This window comes from Camelina sativa, chromosome 11 (genome assembly GCF_030686135.1).
Source record: "Camelina sativa cultivar CO46 ecotype springtype chromosome 11, ASM3068613v1".
In the NCBI taxonomy this organism is placed as follows: Eukaryota; Viridiplantae; Streptophyta; class Magnoliopsida; order Brassicales; family Brassicaceae; genus Camelina; species Camelina sativa.
The window spans coordinates 45,116,359-45,137,952 of NC_141890.1; the positions used below are offsets into that span (position 1 = coordinate 45,116,359).

The following is a 21,594-nucleotide window of genomic DNA, read 5'->3' on the forward strand; positions in this document are numbered from 1 at the left end:
CCATCGATCATCTTTTCCAAATATTAATTGATTGCAATGGACTCTCTCACCCTATTTCTTTTATTATTTTTTTGTACTTTTTGTAAATTTTGATAAAATAATAATTTAAAATTTGTTTTATACATGTGAGTATCTTTCAAAATTGATTATCTTACTAAGATTCAACACACCTAGATTCATATATCTTGTTAACATTGTTCTCCTATTGTCATTAAATCGATTTTTGTATTTACAACAAAATTATTATTTGATTAATTTGGTTGATTCATGTTAGGCATTATTTTTGAATTTCATACTATATAGTTTAAAAGACTAACATAAAGTTTCCACTTGAAATGTGAATTAACAATGTTAGTCATTTCAAATTTTCACTTTCCCTCGACATCCTAATTTGATTTAAAGTTAAAATTTTTATTTTCAGAAGTCAATCAATCTCTTTTAGTCAAAATCGATTGAGATGAGGTCATTGAGAATATGAGAATCCTGAAAAGCTAGCTATTAACTCTCTTAAGATCAAAACGGAAATGTGTTTATCATCGGAAACAAGTTCTATCGTAGATTTCAAATATATATGTGGTTCTACTCTTTGGCCTCCTCACAAAGAAACCCATTTGTTTTGTTCACCTAAACATCAATGGCATCAATGGCATCATCTCCTTTGTTCTCCTCAAACCCAAACCCCTTTGCTTTGTTATCCTCGAACCCAAAACATTTTGCTTTGTTCTCCTCGAACCCAATGCTTGAGGGAGTTTGAAGTTTCTTTTCAAGAAGACGTGAGTGAAGAGAGGAAGGAGAATAAAAGCTGTGTTTTCACTCTTACCAATCAATACGCTCAGCTATATTTCTTAGAAAAAGATTTAGTGTACTTGGAAGGTGAAGAGTTGGTAGAGGAGGTAGCTTATTTCAATCTGGGGGGGGGGGGGGGGGGGGAGAAAGAACGAGAACAAAGATTGACAACTTTGTTTCACCATGGGGTCATACTTACTCCTCTTTACAAGAAAAGAAACACTATGTTCCCCTTCTCTATGGAGGTGAATCGGTTGTCCGCCAAGATATGAAAATATTATTCATAATGTTACTTAATTCAGTAACATTTCATTGTTTTTGTAATCAATTAAACATGTTACACTATTTTACAAATCCAAAACATTTCCTAATCATATTCAAAATATATAATTGATGACACACACACATTTGAAATAGTGGTCCAAGTTAAAAAAAAAATTATAGTGTTCAATTAAACATTTCATTATTTATATATATGGTAAACTATATAGTATATACTATGATTTCCTTTGATATCAAATATTTACATTTATAATTAAAAAACATCATTTTAGCAAATAGTTACATTTATAAAATTTATTTAAATACTTCTATATGAGATCCATAATATATTATTATTGTAATACTCTATGCATTATTATTTTGATGTATCTATTTATTTATTGGGAAAATCATGTTTTAAACTTTCAGAGTGTCACTGGGTAGCACTTTAAATCTCGAAAGAATTTCACTAACACTATAAACCTTTAAAATGATTTCACTAACACTTTAAACCTTAAAACTAACTTTTCTGTCTGTACTGCCATGAAAGATGACGGAACAGTAATATCCGTCAATGTGAAATAGTTAAATTATGCTGGTTTGATTTAAATACTTGTTTAATTAATTTAATTTAATTTAATTATTTATGAAGATTGATAAAAAAATAAAAATACATCAAAGCAAGAAAAAATGAAGAATCAGAGATAAGGTTAAAACATTTGACAAATGTAAAATTGAAGACGACAATATATTTAGAAGATTCATTGGTTTCGAGTGAGAAGTCAATCGATTTGAATTAGAATCCAAATGGAGATGCATTTATTAAAAGGATTAATAATGTGAAGAGTAATGTCGTAAAAGTTTTATCTATAATGAAGTTGAACACAATTTTTTTTTATCTTTTTATAAAAACTAAAGCTAATTAAATTTTGAATTAAACCAACATAGTTTAACTATTTCGCGTTGACGGATATTATTATTCCATTATTTTTTATGGCGGTACAAAAATGAAAGTTAGTTTTAAGGTTTAAAGTGTTAGTAAAATCATTTTAAAGGTTTAATGTGTTAGTAAAATCATTTTAAAGGTTTAATGTGTTAGTAAAATCATTTTAAAGTTTATAGTGCTAATGAAATTTTCTCGAGGTTTAAAGTGCTATCCAGTAATATTTGAAGGTTTAAAACGTAATTTTCCCTTTATTTATTATAGATTATTAAAAATATGATGCAATTTCGTGGCGACTTAACAATGTTACGCATTTTCGTGGTGACTTAAAAATGTTATGAGACATGCCTAAATTACCAACCCTAACCATACGTTATCTCGTATCATCGTGTAACATTTATTATAACTGATACCATTAACAAGTATACACGACTACACGTAGAAAGACCAAATCGAAGTAATTTTCCTTTAGATTCCATTCATGCACAATCATACGCACATATGCACACATCACTAATAAAAAATTTAACACGCAAGCAATGCTTATATTTATTATGAATCTGTGAAGAAAACTTCTCTAATTTTTTTTTAATATTTTTTTTGTTATAACCTTCTCGTTTCTCTTCATACATATATTGTTTAAAACAAATATGTGTGACAAAAAGAAGCCACAATTTGTGTTTTCTTCAGTTTAATCATAACATTTTCATGTAAAACCTTTACACATTTTGTGTAAAACTCTATTATAAGACTTTATAACCGAGCCCTGATTTCGAAATTCGTTCCACATTAATCTTTTCCATATTAATTAGCCTTGTAACCAAACACAACAAGATCCATATATCCATCACAAATTTTAGTTGAAGCGTGAGTACTAGTTAGTCTTGTTCCTCGCCAGTTTGAAACTGAAGTAACGTTTTTTTTTTTTGTAAACTTGTACACATGATATCTTATACAATATGACAAGGTTTATTTTTAACTTTGCATAACATGTTTGTTGGGATTTCAAGAGAGAAAGCTCTTGACAAGGGAGAACAAAACCCCAACGGTTAAGTCTCCTTAAACCCACAACAAACTAATTCGATCTCAAGGGGAAGAAGAGGTCATCAACTTGTGATGAACTCCTCATAAAGTAGCTTGATAGAACCCAAATACTAGAGAGTAAGCGGATCTATGAAGAAGAAGCACTAGTTTGAGACTTATCCACTTCTAGTAACACAACACTTAGATTTGTGTACTTAGGAGAAAGAGGATTAAGAATCAGTAATCTAGGCTAAGTAAGACAGTAAATAAGAAGAGTTTAGGTGAGATTTGAGAAGAGAATCGGCTGCCTTAAGGGCAGCCTCTAACCGTTATCTCTTGAGCTCTCTACATTGAATATGCGAGCATAACCACAAGTGTGGAGGAGAGAAGAACGGGAATGTGATTCTCTTATTATTGAATTGAATGTGTTGTATTAGTTACATAGAAGAGAGATTACACATCTTAATATATGAATTGAAAGTGCATATGACCGTTAGACATAAGTGAGAGATGAAAGAGACATATAGTCGTTGGGCTCAAGTGGGTGCATAGTGAAAGGGACAGCTCCTTCCCTTGGTTGTCTCGCTATGCTTCACCAACCAAGGTCTCACATGCTTTCTTCTTTCCCTTCTTTCCTTTGTGAGACTTCTTCTTGGGCCTCTTCTTCTTATAAGGCTTTTGCTTCACAACTCTTCTCACATTGCACTTATGGCCTTGCTGACCTCTCTCATTCTTCACACGGCCCACATGACCTTACCAGCCACTCTTCTTGTGTTGGCAGCCTTACCGGCCGCTTCTCTTCTTCTTCCATAGCTCGGCCTTACCGGCCTCTTTCTCTCTTCTCCTTCTTATATTCTAATACTCTCCCGCACGCTTGATCGTCGGGACACCATGAGGACCAAAGATCAAGAGTGGACTAGTGTCGACTACCTCATTAAAAACCTTAACAAAGAAAACCACTTGGGATAAAACTTTGTTGAGGGAAAAAGAGTATAGCCTTCACTGTCCTTGATGTCTCTTGATCTTGGTTTGTAAAGAACCAGCTCTCTTCTCTTCAGTTCTTTGAACCGCTACACTTCCTTAGCCCTTCTTGTCTTTAACACACTTCATCCTTGCACTTTTCGAATTCTTGCACTTCAGTTCTTATGATCCCCATCCTTGCACTTTTTGAATTTCTTTGAGGCTCTCATAATCTCCTTTACCCTTTAAACAAGTGATAAAGAAGAAAGAATAAGTGTATGTTATGAGGAATATCAAAGATAATTTTTCGAAGTGACAATTTAAGAGAACATATGAAAGAGTAAAGACTAGTGATGGAGCTAAGATAATGAATTTAAGGAAATAATTTAAATAGAGTAGAGTTTAGAGCACAGCCTTTTTGGTGTCTTTGATGGATAGGAAGGAGAGAGTTGATCATGGTTGCGGTTTGAACTCTCCTCTTGAGACCGCTTCTTTAAAGTCGCGTCAGAATGATATATGACCACTGATTCGGGCATAACTTTTGAACGGCTGCTCGGATTGATATGATTCCACTTCCACTGGCAAGAGGACTCTATGGTCTAGAACTTTTGTGAAGAACGAGGAAGCTGAATCACAGTGGAAGGGTTTCGTCCGAGTCGATCTTTGAGACGCTTCGGCAGAGATTTTGCTTGTTGCCGAGAATTTGAAACCCGATTCTGTGAGGTGCGGTGAAGTCATTTGAAAGTTGATCTCCCCCGCAACCTTTACTTGATGATGGGCTGAAACCTCATCATTTCACTTGAAACCTTATGCATGACCTTCCTTAAAGTCTTGTGCACATCCGATCAATAACTTGGCACTAACACACATGCTTTTGAAGCTGATTCATCACCTTCCACCAGCTTTCTTCTCCACTAGATCTTCCACCATAGTCAGTTCCGGTCTGCTTCCTCCGGTCAGCCTCTCTAGACTGCCATGTTCAAGTCATCCGGCTTAGTACTATGGTTGGGCTTGTCTGCGGTCTCTGAAGCTTCATGGCCATTGGTTCTAACTTCCAGGCATTGTGCTGCGCCTTCTTGTGACTTTCTTGTAGCCTTAAACCTCGCCACTTCTTCTTGAGATAGCAAGCGAGCTCAACACAATCTTCAAGGTTGAAACTGAAACCAAATACAATGGGACAGATTCTAAACAAGAGATTGTGAGAGATTAGAGAATAGAGTATAGAGTATATTACTGAAAATAAAAGAGAATTTAGAGAATAAGCGAGAGTATAAGGGAGAATAGAGAATAAGTAACCAAGAGTATAAAGTATTAAAGAGTATGGAAGAATGGGGGGAATTTGCTCAAGAGTTCTTATGGACAGAGTTTGACTCTGTTTTGCTTTGCGTAGACAGAGCATACTCTGTTTTCTCGAGTTGAAAGAAGCTTTAAAACAGCCTTGAACAGCCCAGAACTTTAGAGAGTATCACTCTATGGTGTTTGTTTACTCAAGAACATGGGCGTTTTAGTGGCTGGAGCTTCTAAGAACCGTTAGATCTTGAATCTCCCACGGTTTAGAGACATAACTCAAGGTAGAATCACCTAAACAGAGTGTTCTCCAAGAGCTTAAGGCCTTAAGATCCACGAAAATAACATATAGAAGATGCTTTTCGTGGTCAAAAGCAAATAAGAAATAAAAGAGCCTTTGGAACAACCTTTTGTCCATCGGTTAAAAGAATGAATCTCTGAAACAGCTTTAATCTAATTGATTCAGCTGAGAGGATAAGATTTTCGTGGCTCATACAAGCTTAAACACTTGAATCCTTACCATGAACACAAACAATTTGCTCATTGGTTCATCACCACCTCATTTGAAACAAGCTTTTACCAAATCAGTAAAGCATAAAGATGAGGCTTTAAAAATTGATTTCTCTTCACATACTCGGTCTACAAACTCTAACAAGACCAGAGACCAAGCTTTCTCAACATTGAGCTGCTAGAGAATCGATTTAACAACAAAGGCAAAATTAAACCTTTAAAGAAACTTAAGCTAAGCGAACTAACTCCTAAGAGAGAATAGAACACTGACTTGAGAACGAGTTTGAATCACCAAGAACATAACTCGGCTCTGATACTATGTTGGGATTTCAAGAGAGAAAGCTCTTGACAAGGGAGAACAAAACCCCAACGGTTAAGTCTCCTTAAACCCACAACAAACTAACTCGATCTCAAGGGGAAGAAGAGGTCATCAACTTGTGATGAACTCCTCATAAAGTAGCTTGATAGAACCCAAATACTAGAGAGTAAGCGGATCTATGAAGAAGAAGCACTAGTTTGAGACTTATCCACTTCTAGTAACACAACACTTAGATTTGTGTACTTAGGAGAAAGAGGATTAAGAATCAGTAATCTAGGCTAAGTAAGACAGTAAATAAGAAGAGTTTAGGTGAGATTTGAGAAGAGAATCGGCTGCCTTAAGGGCAGCCTCTAACCGTTATCTCTTGAGCTCTCTACATTGAATATGCGAGCATAACCACAAGTGTGGAGGAGAGAAGAACGGGAATGTGATTCTCTTATTATTGAATTGAATGTGTTGTATTAGTTACATAGAAGAGAGATTACACATCTTAATATATGAATTGAAAGTGCATATGACCGTTAGACATAAGTGAGAGATGAAAGGGACATATAGCCGTTGGGCTCAAGTGGGTGCATAGTGAAAGGGACAGCTCCTTCCCTTGGTTGTCTCGCTATGCTTCACCAACCAAAGTCTCACATGCTTTCTTCTTTCCCTTCTTTCCTTTGTGAGACTTTTTCTTGGGCCTCTTCTTCTTATAAGGCTTTTGCTTCACAACTCTTCTCACATTGCACTTATAGTCTTGCTGACCTCTCTCATTCTTCACACAGCCCACATGACTTTACCGGCCACTTTTCTTGTGTTGGCAGCCTTACCGGCCGCTTCTCTTCTTCTTCCATAACTCGGCCTTACCGGCCTCTTTCTCTCTTCTCCTTCTTATATTCTAATAATGTTGACATTTGACATCTGTCCATACCTTTCATTTACGTCTTTATTATTTAACCACATCAAGTTTTAAAAATCTCATCTTTTCTCAACATAACGTCTTCATATTAATAGTAATGTCTTTGTATTTGGGGGTTATAGGTAACGTCTTCCGTTCATGTTTCTAAGATGAAGTAGGAAATTGAGTCGTGGTGTTGTTTGGTGAATACCTCTTTATTTTGCTTGCATATTTGACCAATCAACTCCCCTCTGTTTTTCTCCTCTTATTGTGTGTGTATAAATTCATATTTGAATTCCACATAATTCAAAAAGCTACGAAGAGAATAAAGTTTAAGTTTCCCAAAACTCCTTATCACTTTATCTCTATCAATATTTTGCTCTCTAAATCTATAGATCACTATTTACCTGTTTGCATTTTTTTTGCCGAAATTTATAGCATCAAAGTAATAAATCTGCCTAGATTTTTCACATATCTTTTTCTTTATTGCAAATATATACTATATTTTTCACTTTTCCACAGAAATTGGCGTCGTGAGCTCATCTATTTGATTGGTCACCCGTGAATTCATGATCAAACATATGTGGTGATTTTTTGTTTATTGAATTTCTTCCCGAAAACTATTTCATGATATGAGAAGAGGAGTTCGTTGTCTATGCTATTCATGATATGAGTTTTCGAAAGCCATCTGATTTTAGTCAGTTCTTCCAATTTCAGTTTTCTATTTTCTTACACGATTTAAATTGTTTGTTTTTGTATTTGATATCTAATTTCTTTTCACAATATCATTATTTGGGTTATAATGTGTATGAACTTCTTTGCAGTTCAGCCAATTTTGTTCCTTTCTTTTTTTATTTATATGGTGTGGATTATGGTACATACATGTCACTAGATCTGTGAGATATTGCAGTTGAAACCATATTAGATTCATGTTTCGATTTTGTCTTCCATTTTTTTCTACACCAATAACATGTTGGATAGTTTATTATTTAAAGCTAGAAGAACATAAAAAAATAAAGACATAGACAAGGATCACCACAAAAAGACACCCAAAAAGAAGTATACAACATTTTAGTCGTCAATTCATAGAGGGTTTTAAATCCACAAAGATTGCTGAGGATGATAACTTATATTTTTCACATTAACAATTTCATCAAATTGCAGGCTTAAAAAGTTATTTATTGAGCTGATATTTAATTTAATATATTTATTAGATGATGACCTATTTAATTTCCTTTACGCCAAAAATTATTTAACTTCAGTAAAAAACTATTTACTAGATGATCTGTTTAATTTTCATAGACAAAAAAAAACCCCAACATATACTACATTGAACAAAATATGGGATTGGATATTTTAAGAAGAAACTTTTCTCATTAACAATTTCTTCAAATTACAAGCTTAAAAGAATTATTAATTTGAGCTTTGAGCTGAGATTTAAATTAATATATCTATTAGATGACTGCTTAATTTCGTTTACTTCAATCAAAAAATTATAAACAAACTGACCTACTATTTATGAAAAGAACAAAATATGGGTGTATAATTTCTTCAAATTCATTTCTTAGCAATACCATTCATTTTTAAACAAAAACAATAATTCTAAAACATAAATCAACATGACTTACGTTATTCAAAAAAAAAAAATAAGATTTTTTTTAAAAAAATACATATGAATCGAATCAAATAAATAAACTAACAAATTTTAGCCAAGAATGGACGCACACTTCGTCAATATATAACGACCCCTGGCGAGGGTAAGTACAACACAACATAAGCTTTTTTCCAAGTCTTGAAAACAAAATTCAAAGCTTTATTTTCTCTCCTCATAGTCTCGACATGGCTTACGACAGTAACCTAGTTGTGAAGCAAATTAAATCATCGACTTATACAACCAAATCTAAAACCTCGAGAGCTTAAAACCATCAAAGAATATCGACACTTTGGACAACTCGTGTTCACGTGCTTACCAAACGGACACAAATATCGATGTCACAGAAATACACGATGAAAAAGTCAAAGACCCAAGATCTCATCTCATCAAGCTTTGTGGTGAAGCCGAAGGTTATTTAGAGGAACACTTCGCAGCAGTCATAGGTTCTTTTGAAGACAACACACTAAACCATTTACACATCTTTTCCCTATTATACAACAACTATCTCAAGCTAGGCAAACTCGAATTCGATCTCTATCTCAACACACAACCCACGTCCCTACCAAGGTTGCCTTTATCGGTTCGGGTCCAATGCCACTTACTTCCGTCGTCTTGGCCAAGTTCCACCTCCCCAACACAACGTTCCACAACTTTGACATCAACTCACAGGCCAACAAACTCGCTTCAAGCCTCATTTCTCGATGGAGGTGCAGTTGTGAAGAAGACGGTGATGTAGGCTGTGATGGCGGTGGAGGAGGAGGATTACCGTATGGAGAGTAGCCTGTAGAAGAAGGCGGTTGAGGCGGTTGGTTACATGGGTAAGGAGTGCACAAACCAGTGTTTGATGAATCCGAAGCTGAGTTTAGGTTGACACAGTTGAGAAGTGATAGATAAAAGGTGATAAGAGAAATATAGAGAGAAGCTTAATGAAGAGACGACATGATATGATATGATGACTTAGAGAAGATGGTGATGAGTTTGGTCTTAGTTTTGAGATTTATAATAAAAAGATATGAAATATTTTCCTCAGTTTCGTATTATGTGCCGCATGGCATTACACATGTTGTAAGTGTTGGCGAATCTCTGAAGAAAACGTTTGTGTCTTTTCAACGGATGTAGACAAAATCTATTCATGTAGTGACAAATTTAAATGCATTTGTATTACTTTGGAATTTATATAGCGGTATCATATATACTCATGAACAGATGTCCTAAAAAATACATGTTATGGGTAACATGAGTTTCAAGATGATCGTGTGAAAATTTAGTCTGAATCTTTTGTTATGGCCTACGTGAAATATAAAGAACTACGGATCGATTGTTTAAGTAATCGAATAAAGAAGACTCATCTTCATCTTAACATACGTACGTTGAAGAAATATCTTACCGTTTGTCTTTTTTGTTTTTGTTTTCTGGTGACAAACTTGGGTTTAATTAATAAAAATTATGTTATTTCCCTTTAGAGTTAATTAGGTGATATTACATGCTACTATGTATGGTACAATTTTTTAAAAATTTTTTGGGAAGATTGTTGGATTATTAATTTTTGATCATTGTAAGGTGTGCAGGAATTTGGTTATCGTCTTTATCTGTTCCTTAGCTTTCTAGGGAGATGACTGTTAGGGTGTAAATGAACGGTACTACTAAAGAGATGGTTAACCTCACTTAAGACACAAGTGTGAATGTGTGATGCCTTATATATGAAGACCACGTGAAGTGATACACGGTTGTTTGGAGTATTTTAAGACGTTGGTTGAGAATCAACGTCTCTTGAAAATGTTGTAAATCTTCTTTATGAGGTGTCCATTGCGATATTATTGAATTTATTCATTCTGGATATGGGTATTGAAAATACCAGAGTTATGTGGTTTGAAGTGACCGTCCAGTTATCAATATATTATGCGTGAGTCTCGTATTGACGTATTGTTCGACGCGAGTAGCCCACGTAGTACACGTTACAAACATAGTTTAGTTAGCTAGCGAAATGATTGATGAGTGTAGCGATAACTTTTCCCATCACTAGTTGTTTCTGCATGATAGTGAAATGACAAACTCCTCTTTTGCTTTTAATGACGATATGATTTGTGTTACCATCAAAATATTGACCCAAAATGACGACGAGTCTTCCGTAAACCTTTAAATAGATTGGATGAAACCCAACAATATCTTGTTAGTTGTTACTGGCTAATGTATAGTAGATAGCAAATTTCTCTAATATATCAACAAATGAATTTGTTAAATTTCCTTGATGTTATTATACACTCAAAAAGTAGAACGAACACTCGAACATCTTTGCAAGCATATAAATAGGCAACAAGAAAAAGAAAAAAAGAAAACTTCTTCCCATCATCGCATTTATTTGAATGTGTTGAAAATGTCCAACACATTTCACCAATAAATGGGTTAAACTGGATCAATCTATCATCAGTTTAGGTTCTAACATTTTGACAATTAGTGATAAAATAGTTTATATTATATTTTATATATTTTAACTTTTTTTTTTGTGAAAATGTAAAAAAAGTTGCAATGATAACATCAACTTAATTTAGCTATGATGTTTTAGGGTTATTGTATTTATTGTATTTTCTTAGATCAAATCTTGTGTTTAGCCAAAATATATTTAATATATATACCATAAAAAACAAATTTTTTAAATCCAAATAATTTTTCTTTATCAAGGGTTCATAATAATTTAATAAAAAACTTAAAATCTCAAGTCTTTTATATTGTAAAAAAAAAGAAGCTATTTCTTTAAATTGTCAAAAAATTATTATTCCAGATCTATATAAAAAAAAAAATAATTGAAAAGAACGAAATAATATAAAGATTCTTCTAAAATAGAAGAAAGAAGTCACTGCCCAAGTCTATAAGAAAGAGAGAGAGAGAGAGATCCCCTCTCATAGAGAAGGTTGTTGTTCTTGTCCAAAAGAGAGACAAAATCTAATGTCTTTAGGTTACGCAGAGAAATTGTCCTTCATTGAAGATGTTGGTCAAGTCGGCATGGCCGAGTTCTTCGACCCTTCTCATGTTCTACAATGCAAGGTTGTTCTTCTTGGGTTTCTTCTATATTTTGTTACCTTTTCTTTTTTATTTCCCTCTCTGGGTTTTTGTGGGTTTATTCCAGAATCTTATGTAATTTCACGTTTCGTTGATTGTTTGTCTCTGGATTGATCGCTTTAACAGCTTAGATTTCTTACAGTTGATCCTTCGTGTGTCCTGTCCTAGTGTTTGATTTTTGGATCGCATGTTCATATTAAGCCTTTAACGCTTTATCATCTTGTCTTTTTAGATGGGTTGTGATGGTTGAACAATTAGTGTTACTTAATGATTCGTATAATATAGTTTTTTTTTTTTTTAGGTTTTACCGTACTTGTTTTTGGACTTGCATTGTGTTGTGTTAATTGGAAGAATTGGAATTGGGTTATATCAATTGGAATTGGGTTAGTATTACTTAATTGCTAGGTCTCTTCACTTCTTGTGTGTCTCTTTAAAAAGACAATGTGAATGGTTTTTATTTACTGATTATGCAAAAGCCTTTGTCTGAATTTGTAAATAGAATTTGACTGGTTTATCATTGTTGTAATCTAACAAGCCAAATATTTGGCAAATGAGGTCTGGTAAAGGGATTTGGTTGCTAGAATCTTGGCGTGTTTATTGTCTATTTCACCTTTGTGCTAACTCTGGTCTCTGTCTGGTTTTGGGAAAATGCAGATCGAAGAACTTGCTAAGATGATTCAAAAGGTTTTGGATCTGTGTCTTCTTTTCATATTCTTCTTGATGCTTTTGCATATTTTTGTTTCTGTATCTTTGTTCTTATGTAAGTATCTTCAAGAAGCATGGTTTTATGTTTTGCAGAGTAAGCATCTAGTAGTCTTCACAGGTGCTGGCATTTCAACTTCTTGTGGTATTCCTGATTTCCGAGGCCCTAAAGGAATTTGGACGTTACAGGTCTGAGCCAAGTCTTTTTACTCTCTTTTCTTTGACTATCTTACTCTAGTTTTATATTCTCTCAGCCTGTATATTCCATTTAACTTTCTGAACACTTGCGATCCGTGATTATTGGTTTCAGCGCGAGGGCAAAGATTTACCCAAAGCATCTCTGCCGTTTCATCGTGCAATGCCGAGCATGACTCACATGGCTTTGGTTGAATTAGAGAGAGCTGGCATTTTAAAATTTGTCATCAGTCAGGTAATCCTCTTTCTCCCTACAGAGTTACTTTTTTAATGACCGTGCTTGGTCTCTACGAGGATCTTGTCTCCATGGTTACATCTCTAATATTCAATTATATGCTGCTTTGTAAATGATAAGAATGTTGATGGCTTACATCTTCGATCTGGAATACCAAGAGAGAAGCTTTCTGAACTGCATGGAGACTCTTTTATGGAGATGTGTCCATCATGTGGAGCAGAGTAAGGCAGAAATATATGTTATGACATCTCTCTTATACTGTGACCCCTTGTGATGAGAGCTGTCATTATCTATCCCTATGGTCATTGGACCATAATTATTAACAACTTTTCTTGAAATTTGGAAGGTACCTACGTGATTTCGAGGTGGAAACTATTGGATTGAAGGAGACATCAAGAAGGTGTTCTGTTCAAAAGTGTGGAGCTAAACTTAAAGATTCGGTCTTGGATTGGGAGGTAACACGAAAGCGTTGCCTTTGAATCAGAGTCCACCGGTTTTACTTTAAGAAACGTAAAAATGAATCTTTGTGTGACTCTTATGCTGCAGGATGCTTTGCCTCCAAAAGAAATTGATCCTGCAGAGAAGCACTGCAAAATGGCTGATCTTGTACTCTGTTTGGGTACCAGGTAATCAATGACTCATAAGAACTCTCATGTCTGTTTCCTTAACACTTTGATCATTTAGCCAAGCACCTCCGTTCCCTGGAGTATCTCTTGTATTTTGATTGTTTTATGAGCCTAACCTCTTTATGCAGTTTGCAGATAACACCTGCTTGCAATTTGCCTCTCAAGTGTCTTAGAGGTGGAGGCAAGATCGTGATAGTTAATCTTCAGGTAATTATCATCTGCACAAGTTTTTATCTGTGCCATATATGGAAATAACCATAGGACTTCTCTGGACATTACTAACTGTTTAGTATAAGCCTTGACATTTTCTTTGGAATGTATATGGAAGAATGTGTTTTCTTGTCTGTGTAATGTTTCATGGTGAATTGTGGACTGATTATTTTCGTCCTCGCAGAAAACCCCGAAGGACAAGAAAGCAAATGTAGTGATTCATGGTCTTGTTGATAAGGTAAGACTCACCTTTTGTTATTTCTACATTTCTGGACAAAAGCTTAGTGATGTTTAACAGATTACCTTCAGCACTGCGACTAAACGGAGCTTTTTTTTTTTTTTTTTTTTTTTTTGACTTTTTTTGACTTTTTTCCTTCAATATTCTGATGTGCAGGTGGTTGCAGGGGTCATGGAATCTCTCAACATGAAGATTCCTCCATATGTCAGAATCGATCTTTTCCAAATAATCCTAACTCAATCATTAAGCGGAGGTAGCTTTTTTATCTTCCATGGGTTTATGTCTTGACCTGCTTTGTTATTGGGTGTGTGAAGCTTTTTTTTTTTTTTAATGTTAGGCTTCATAGCTCTCACTCACATGTTTTTCATTTCTGTTACAGATCAGAGGTTTATTAATTGGACCCTGCGTGTTGCAAGTGTTCATGGATTAACTTCTCAATTACCATTCATCGAATCGATTGAGGTAATCTCTAGAAACAAACCAATGCCAAAAAAATTAAAGTCCTTTCTGATGTTTTTTCATTTGCAATCCAGGTTTCTTTCTCAGATGACCACAAGTACAAAGATGCAGTTCTTGATAAGCAGCCGTTTCTTATGAAAAGGTGAAACTAAAAACCTTCTTAGAAGTCCGTTCTTATCCTATTTCTTACTCTTCTTATACATTCTCATCCTCTTTCAGGAGAACAGCACGAAACGAAACTTTTGATATATTCTTGAAAGTTAACTACAGTGACGGTTGTGACAGTGTCTCCACTCAACTTAGCCTCCCATTTGAATTCAAGGTTTATTAAGATAAGACTCGTACTATCGATGAATGCATTTAAATATGTTGACTCATGAGCATTTTTCTCACTACCTTTTCAAAATATCTATGTAGGTCTCAACAGAAGAGCATGGTGAGATTATAGACAAGGAGGCTGTGCTACAAAGCCTGAGAGAGAAAGCGGTTGAAGAGTCCAGTTGCGGGCAGAGCGGTGTGGTTGAGCGAAGAGCGGTTTCTGAACCGAGAAGTGAGGCTATTGTGTATGCGACTGTGACCAGTCTCAGGAATTTCCTTTGTCAACAATCTCTGCATGCTAATGGAGACCTCAAATGGAAGCTGGAAGGTTCTGGAACGTCACGTAAGCGTTCTAGAACAGGCAAACGAAAATCAAGGGCACAGGAAGAAGAAACAAAAGCATAGGAAGAAAAGAAGAAAAGAAAAAAAGAAGCTTTTTGGTGTATATAAAAACAAACAATAGGCTAACCGGAATAGGGAATACGGAAGTTATCGGCGGCGTTTTGAAGGGCTGAGTGAATTTTGTTTTGGTCCACACTCGGTTCTCTTAAAACACAAGTTAACCAAGAATTGAAGCAGATAATCTTGGTTCGGGTTGGTTAAGTATCGGTCAAACTTTTGTAGAAGCTATTGTATTTGTTAGGGCTGGGCAAAATAACCGATAACCAAATAACCGACCGAAACCGAACCGAAAAAAACCAAACCGAACCGAACCGAAATTCTTCAAATACCCGAATGGTTAGTAAAAATCTATATCCAAACTAACCGAAACCGAACCGAACCGAACCGACAATTAAATGGTTAACCGAAATATCCGAAAACCTAGAAGATATCAAATATTATATACTTAATATTATGCAAAACTATAAAATAAACTTAAAATATAAATTATTTCTAGATTCAAAACAATTAAATATTTTAAATAATCAATATATGTAAATGTTATTATTTTGAATTTACAAAGTTAAATACTATTTTGTAAAATTGAATCCATATTTTTCCCTTTTATGTATTTTTGTTATTGTATATTTGGTTAATTTTGGTTATATTCGGTTAGTTTTGGTTATATTTGGTTAATGTTAATATAATTTATGTTAGTTATGGTTATTTATTTAAATAACCAAACCGAAACCGAACCGAAAGAAACCGAACCGAACCGAACCGAAATTTCAAAAATATCCAAATGGTTACTATATTACTATATCCAAAATAACCGAAACCGAATACAACTGAACCGAAACCGAATGGTTAACCGAATGCCCAGGCCTAGTATTTGTAGCTTCAACTTACGCTATCTGTTTGAATATCATTAAAAATTACATGATGACCGAGCAGCGATGCCATATAACGAAAAGAACTTGGATTTTTGAAATGTGCACGATGAATGAGAGATATTAAAGAACTTCGGATATTAATTATAATTATGTTTACCATCTGGGACGTTCTGCGTGAATTTAGGACATGTTCAACGACTTTCGTCCAGCAAATCATTTACATAAAAAGAAAGATATTACGAGACTAGAGAGTAGAGAGAGAGTCGAAATCGATAATTAACGACTTTGTATAATAAAGATAACTATATTTTAATCCTTGCCGTACATCGTAAAATAATATTTTAAAAACTAATATTTAAATTTTAAATTATATTTATTTGTTAGTTTTGTTACTTTTGTTTAGTGTTTAAAATTATATAATTATATTTTAATTATTATTTTTAGGATTTAACCCACATTATATTACAAAACAATATATGTTTAATATTTTAAATTTCTAATATTAATATTGATTTTTCAATTTCAACTCTATTTCCCGTTACTTTCCTCAATTCAAATATTCAAATTTCAGTTTTTCTACATATTTAGGTATTTCTATATTTTATTGTTTTAGTTCATGGGTTTATTGTATTTTTGTTTCTCTCATATACTCTGTAATTGAAAACAAAAATTGCATAATAAAAAAAAAGTTTAAAATTGGGTTTGATATAAAAAAACAAATGTTTTTGAAACTTCGTTATCCTTTCATAACCCAAAAATACTTTTCTTTAAAAAAAAAGAAAAAGAATAGACATAATTCTCATCTGTTTACTCATATAATATTGTATAACAAAATAAAAGTTAACCAAGAAAACCAAGAATAGTCTATGAAATTAAATTCAATGCAAGAAAACAAAATAAAGCAACCAAACTTTTTCTAAAATTTGATCCTAACGAATAATCGACAAACATAAACAAACGCAGAGTAGGTTTTGTTGTCACATAAACCTTTGCAACGACTTGTCTATTTGGAGAGCAATTCACAAATGTGAAATCAAAAGAAGCAGGTAAATATTTTTTTTCTTTCTTTTTGGATGATATAGTTTTTCCGATCTGGTTTTCTTAGCTGCTGAACATGAAACGTATATATAGTGCTATAATAAGATGTGAGAGATTGTATGTGTGAGTGATCGTCGAAAATCTTGGTGGGCAAGTATATAATCTAAAAAAATATCACAATTACAGAATAAAGTAGAAGATTTAGTATTTAGCTAAGGAATATACCATTAATAAGGAGTGTATGTTTAGTAATTTGTTTTAATTTGCTATATTTTCTTGATTGCATGTCAAATAATTTTAGAAACTAAGGAATTTATTTCGATTTAAATATGTTACATAGCATTAAATCATCATAATGTATTTTCTTTTCTCTAAAAATCCTACTAATAACTGATTGTTTCGATTGAATGGTGTTAAATTTTCATAATTGATTTTCTTATCTATTAAAATTCTTATACATGAACATTAAATCGATTTTGTATATCAAAATGATTTCCCATATTTTTATTTATTGTTTTTTATGCAAGTTTTAAAGATTAACTTTGTAAATAAGTATAACTTAAAGGGTATATCCCAAAATGTACTTTAAAAATGTATATATAGATATAAAAAGACTGATGTCAAAAAAAAAAGAAGACCAGTTCTACTTCTAGCAGTAGCTTGATGGAATTTTCAATATAATATGCCACAAACAAAAAAAGTCAACCAAAATTAGCGGTATATTGATAGATCTTAAAACAAATTACGGTAAAACCTCTATAAATTAATAATCTATAATTTAATAAACACTATAAATTAATAAATTTTACTAGTCCTAAGTCGGACCAGTGTAAAAAATAACAAAATTCGATAAGATAATAAGATAATATTTTTTTTGAAATTTCTATGTAAAATATGATCCCAATAATATCACAAATTAATAATTATATAAATGTACACATATATATATATATGCTGATAGAATAAAGTATACTTCTCTTAAACCTCATATTAGAATACAATTGTTATGTTGTATCTTCAAACTATAATGATATAACATATTCTATAACATTTCATAAAAATAACTAAAATGTTTTAAAGTTTTCAATTTCTAAATATGCATCATTTACGTTTTGATAGTTTGATAGACATTAAAATACGACAATTGATATTTTTATTCATAAATTTGAATTGATGTATGTCATGTGTATAAGTGAATTTGTCTATAGTATTTGTAATTTATTTCAATAATGTTTTCTAAATATTTCAAATTCAATTCTAATACTATAATATTTACAACATCCGAAATTCTAATCTTATTTTGCTAAAATTGTCTCAATTCATAAATTTTAAAACTTCAAACAATTAAAAATATATCTATAAATTAATAATAATTATTTTACAGATAAATTAATATTACTATAAATTAATAAAATTTCTTGGTTCCAACATTATTAATTTATAGAGATTTTACTGTAAAGTGTTGTGAAACTTTGAGTTCGAAGATTGACATATTTTTGTTTTGCTAATATTGGCGAACTTGAAATTCGGATAGTAACCACAATATGATACTAATACAAACCATTATACATTACGTTAGAATCCGCTTGATCGGATTTTTTTCCGTCTATTACAACATCGTTAAAATATTTAATCTAATTTGATTGTAATAATATAAAATTAGTTATGTAATGATGAACAGATCTTACAAACAATTATACTACGGTACAACTCTTTCCGTAACACACAACTTTTTCGCAACACATGAAATTACGACAAAGCATGCGACATCCGAGACCTCCTAATAAGTTTTGCATTATTTGCATAATTGATTAGCAAGCAGCTGGCGTTCATTGTAATTCGAACCCTATACCTGGTGAAGAAATATTAATAAACCGTTGGTCAAACTACTATACCAAGGAAATTCCCAAAATTGTAGAAGAATGAACTTTTCGTTTCTTACAAACTGTTGTTTGGAAATTTGGTTAGATTCGTATCGAGGACAACATTGAATCCATACGATCATGGTCATGTGGTTATCCTAAAACATAATTATCGTCTAGTTTTATGGTTTATGGTACAATAACAACATCGAATCAATACTACAATGGTTATGTAGATACTATTACAATTTGTGGATACAAGTTACACATGTATTAGGCGATATTCCATGTTTGCATATTCCATATTTTTTTTATTTGGATATTTTGATCGTATATATTTATATGGTCATAATTTGACAGATCATTAAATTGTTTATATTTCATAATATAATACATCAATATTAAATTATTAATTTTCTTTGAAATGTTTCTAGTGAATATATTATAAGAGATTGGACAGCTATTCGCAAACAATAATGAACGACTTTTTCTTGGAGTAAAGAATATTATATAACGACCAAGCCTACTAGCTGTATTCACGAGCTTTTAATATTAGATTAGATGGCAGGGTAAATAATATATATGCAAGGGGGGAGAAGGAGATGAAGAATATCACAGAAATCCAAATCCCTCTAATATTATTGTAGCAGCCATGAGTTCCGTGGGTGTATTTCGTAAGGTGGAAATGGATGAAAAATCATATTGGCTATACACATTAACAAATCCCGATGAAGCACTAGCCATGGATCCTTTTTTTCTTTGTCCTCTTGCGCGTCTCAAATTCCTAAAGCTCAAACTAAATATGCACGTTGATGATGATGACGACGACGACGACGGCGACGATGGTGGTGGTGGTGACGATGACGATGAAGATAGTGGTAAAGAAGAAGACGATGACGATGATGATGATGGCAAAGTAGATGGCGATGACGATGATGATGATGATCCAAAAGACGATGAAAAAGATGCTCACGAAAATGGTGGCAAAGTACCTAACGATGACGATGACGATGACTTTGACAATGACGATGAAGATGAATATGTCGATGATGATGATAATGATGATGATGATGATGATGATGAGGATGATAGTGATGATGATGATGATGATGATGATGAAGAAGCATCCCATGTGTATTTGGTGATGATGATGCTATTCCTGAGTTGTACCCATACAATTCATCCCCTCACTTCTTCACCAAAGGAAATGGTGATCAGCAAGACAAATCTTTGCTTGATTGTGACCACCCTGGAATCTGCAAACTCCCTGTAGTGCCTCTTTTTTGGTGCAACAATGAAGAACCTGATCGTGAAGAATTCGAGTGCGGTGCATGCGAAATGGATATGCCCAGCGTCAGCTATTTTGCATGCCTCCAATGTAGAAAAAAGTTTCATAAAGAATGTGTTGAATCTCCACTTGAAATCAAACACCCTTCCCACCCCTATCATTTTCTTCACCTTTACAGTTTTGCAAGCGCTGAAACGATTTGCAACCGTTGTAAGGAAGTTGTCTTCGACATGTTTTATCACTGTACTACATGTGATTTGAGTATGCATCCTGTGTGTGCGATGAAGACGGTACCCTTTGTTTTGTCGGAAAATGCGCGTGATGAAGAATAAGCGGTCGATCTGACATTTCTAGAAGCTGTCAGAAGCAATTGGTCAAACATCTGGACCAATCGGTCCACTTTAAACCAGCCAAAGTACCAGACTGTATCAGACCGATCGGTCCAACATCTGACAGAGATTGGTATATTTTCTTGACGGACCAGTTCGATTTTGCTTAACCTGTTTTGTTTTTTCTTATGTCTGTAATGGGTATAAAAAACCTCAAAAATCTAAGAAACGACTTACGCTTTATTTTTTATTTTTTTTGAGTTTTTGAAGCATTGAGACTTTTTGTAATTTATCTTTTGTCAGATTTGAGATTCATTCATTTTTATTGGCAATTTGGTGAAGAATTATAAACTCTTTTACTCTTTATTTCATCAATCCAATCTCTTTCTATTGTTACTTTTGCTATGTGTGAGTAGTTTCTTAGCTGGGATTAGGGAGTCTAAGTATGAGATTCAATAATATGATTGTTGTTAGGGATTTTAAACTTTTATATTCTTTTGATTCACATGTTCTTAATGCTAGAATATGATTAATATATCACCTTCTATTAAATTCTAGTTTTTTTTATGCATCAAAAGTGTCCAGTGTGAATTGAGCAATGTATTTCTAGTCAACTAAAGTTGATGTTAGAATGCAGTGTAAACTAAATGGACTTGTATGATAATGCAAAATTGGCTAGAAGGTTTCAAATGAAAGCTTACCAAATGAGTAGTCAACTTTAGTGACTAATTCGTTAAAAGAGGATTAGTTTAATTTTGTGCCCATGTTTGTGGACGGTTGTTTGTAGTTGAACTCCTATTTTATTATTTCTGTTTGTTGTTGATCTCTTAATTACCATGTGATCCAATGTTTGCTATTGTACAACTTTAATCGTTTATTTCCTACGCATTTTTATGAAAAACATAAAAATCAAACAAATATCTTTGTTTTAGCTAATTACGACTCTCAAAATTTTTTAGTGTACCACTTGTTCTTGTAGATCGACTCTGAATCTACTACCTTACGGTTAAGTATACCGGTAATTATTCGAGCAATCAAGTTAACACCATTGATTTTGGATCCCATGTATGTTTTATTTGTCTTTTAGATAGTTGTGATGGTACTACTTAATGATTCGTTTAATACGTTTTCTTTTTC

General features: G+C 33.2%; 2 protein-coding genes and 1 pseudogene across 2 annotated transcripts; all 3 read left to right on the top strand.

The window, feature by feature from the left end:
- Window positions 1–8,852: 8,852 nt before the first annotated feature.
- LOC147935456 (nicotianamine synthase 2 pseudogene) lies at window positions 8,853–9,406 on the top strand (annotated as a pseudogene).
- A 2,003-nt stretch (window positions 9,407–11,409) lies between these two features.
- Window positions 11,410–15,339, top strand: LOC104726125 (NAD-dependent protein deacetylase SRT1). Its single transcript, XM_087475254.1, has 14 exons — window positions 11,410–11,668; window positions 12,338–12,367; window positions 12,482–12,574; window positions 12,696–12,815; window positions 12,936–13,036; window positions 13,162–13,270; window positions 13,362–13,441; window positions 13,570–13,648; window positions 13,836–13,889; window positions 14,046–14,142; window positions 14,269–14,351; window positions 14,423–14,490; window positions 14,568–14,670; window positions 14,766–15,339. The coding sequence occupies exons 1-14, from the start codon at window positions 11,570–11,572 to the stop codon at window positions 15,069–15,071; spliced, it is 1,422 nt and encodes a 473-aa protein (XP_087331380.1). The 5' UTR covers window positions 11,410–11,569; the 3' UTR covers window positions 15,072–15,339.
- Window positions 15,340–19,404: 4,065 nt separating this feature from the next.
- Window positions 19,405–20,832, top strand: LOC147935457 (uncharacterized). The gene has a single exon (XM_087471775.1). It carries the CDS (start codon window positions 19,493–19,495, stop codon window positions 20,111–20,113), a length of 621 nt encoding a protein of 206 aa, XP_087327901.1. The 5' UTR covers window positions 19,405–19,492; the 3' UTR covers window positions 20,114–20,832.
- Window positions 20,833–21,594: the final 762 nt, after the last annotated feature.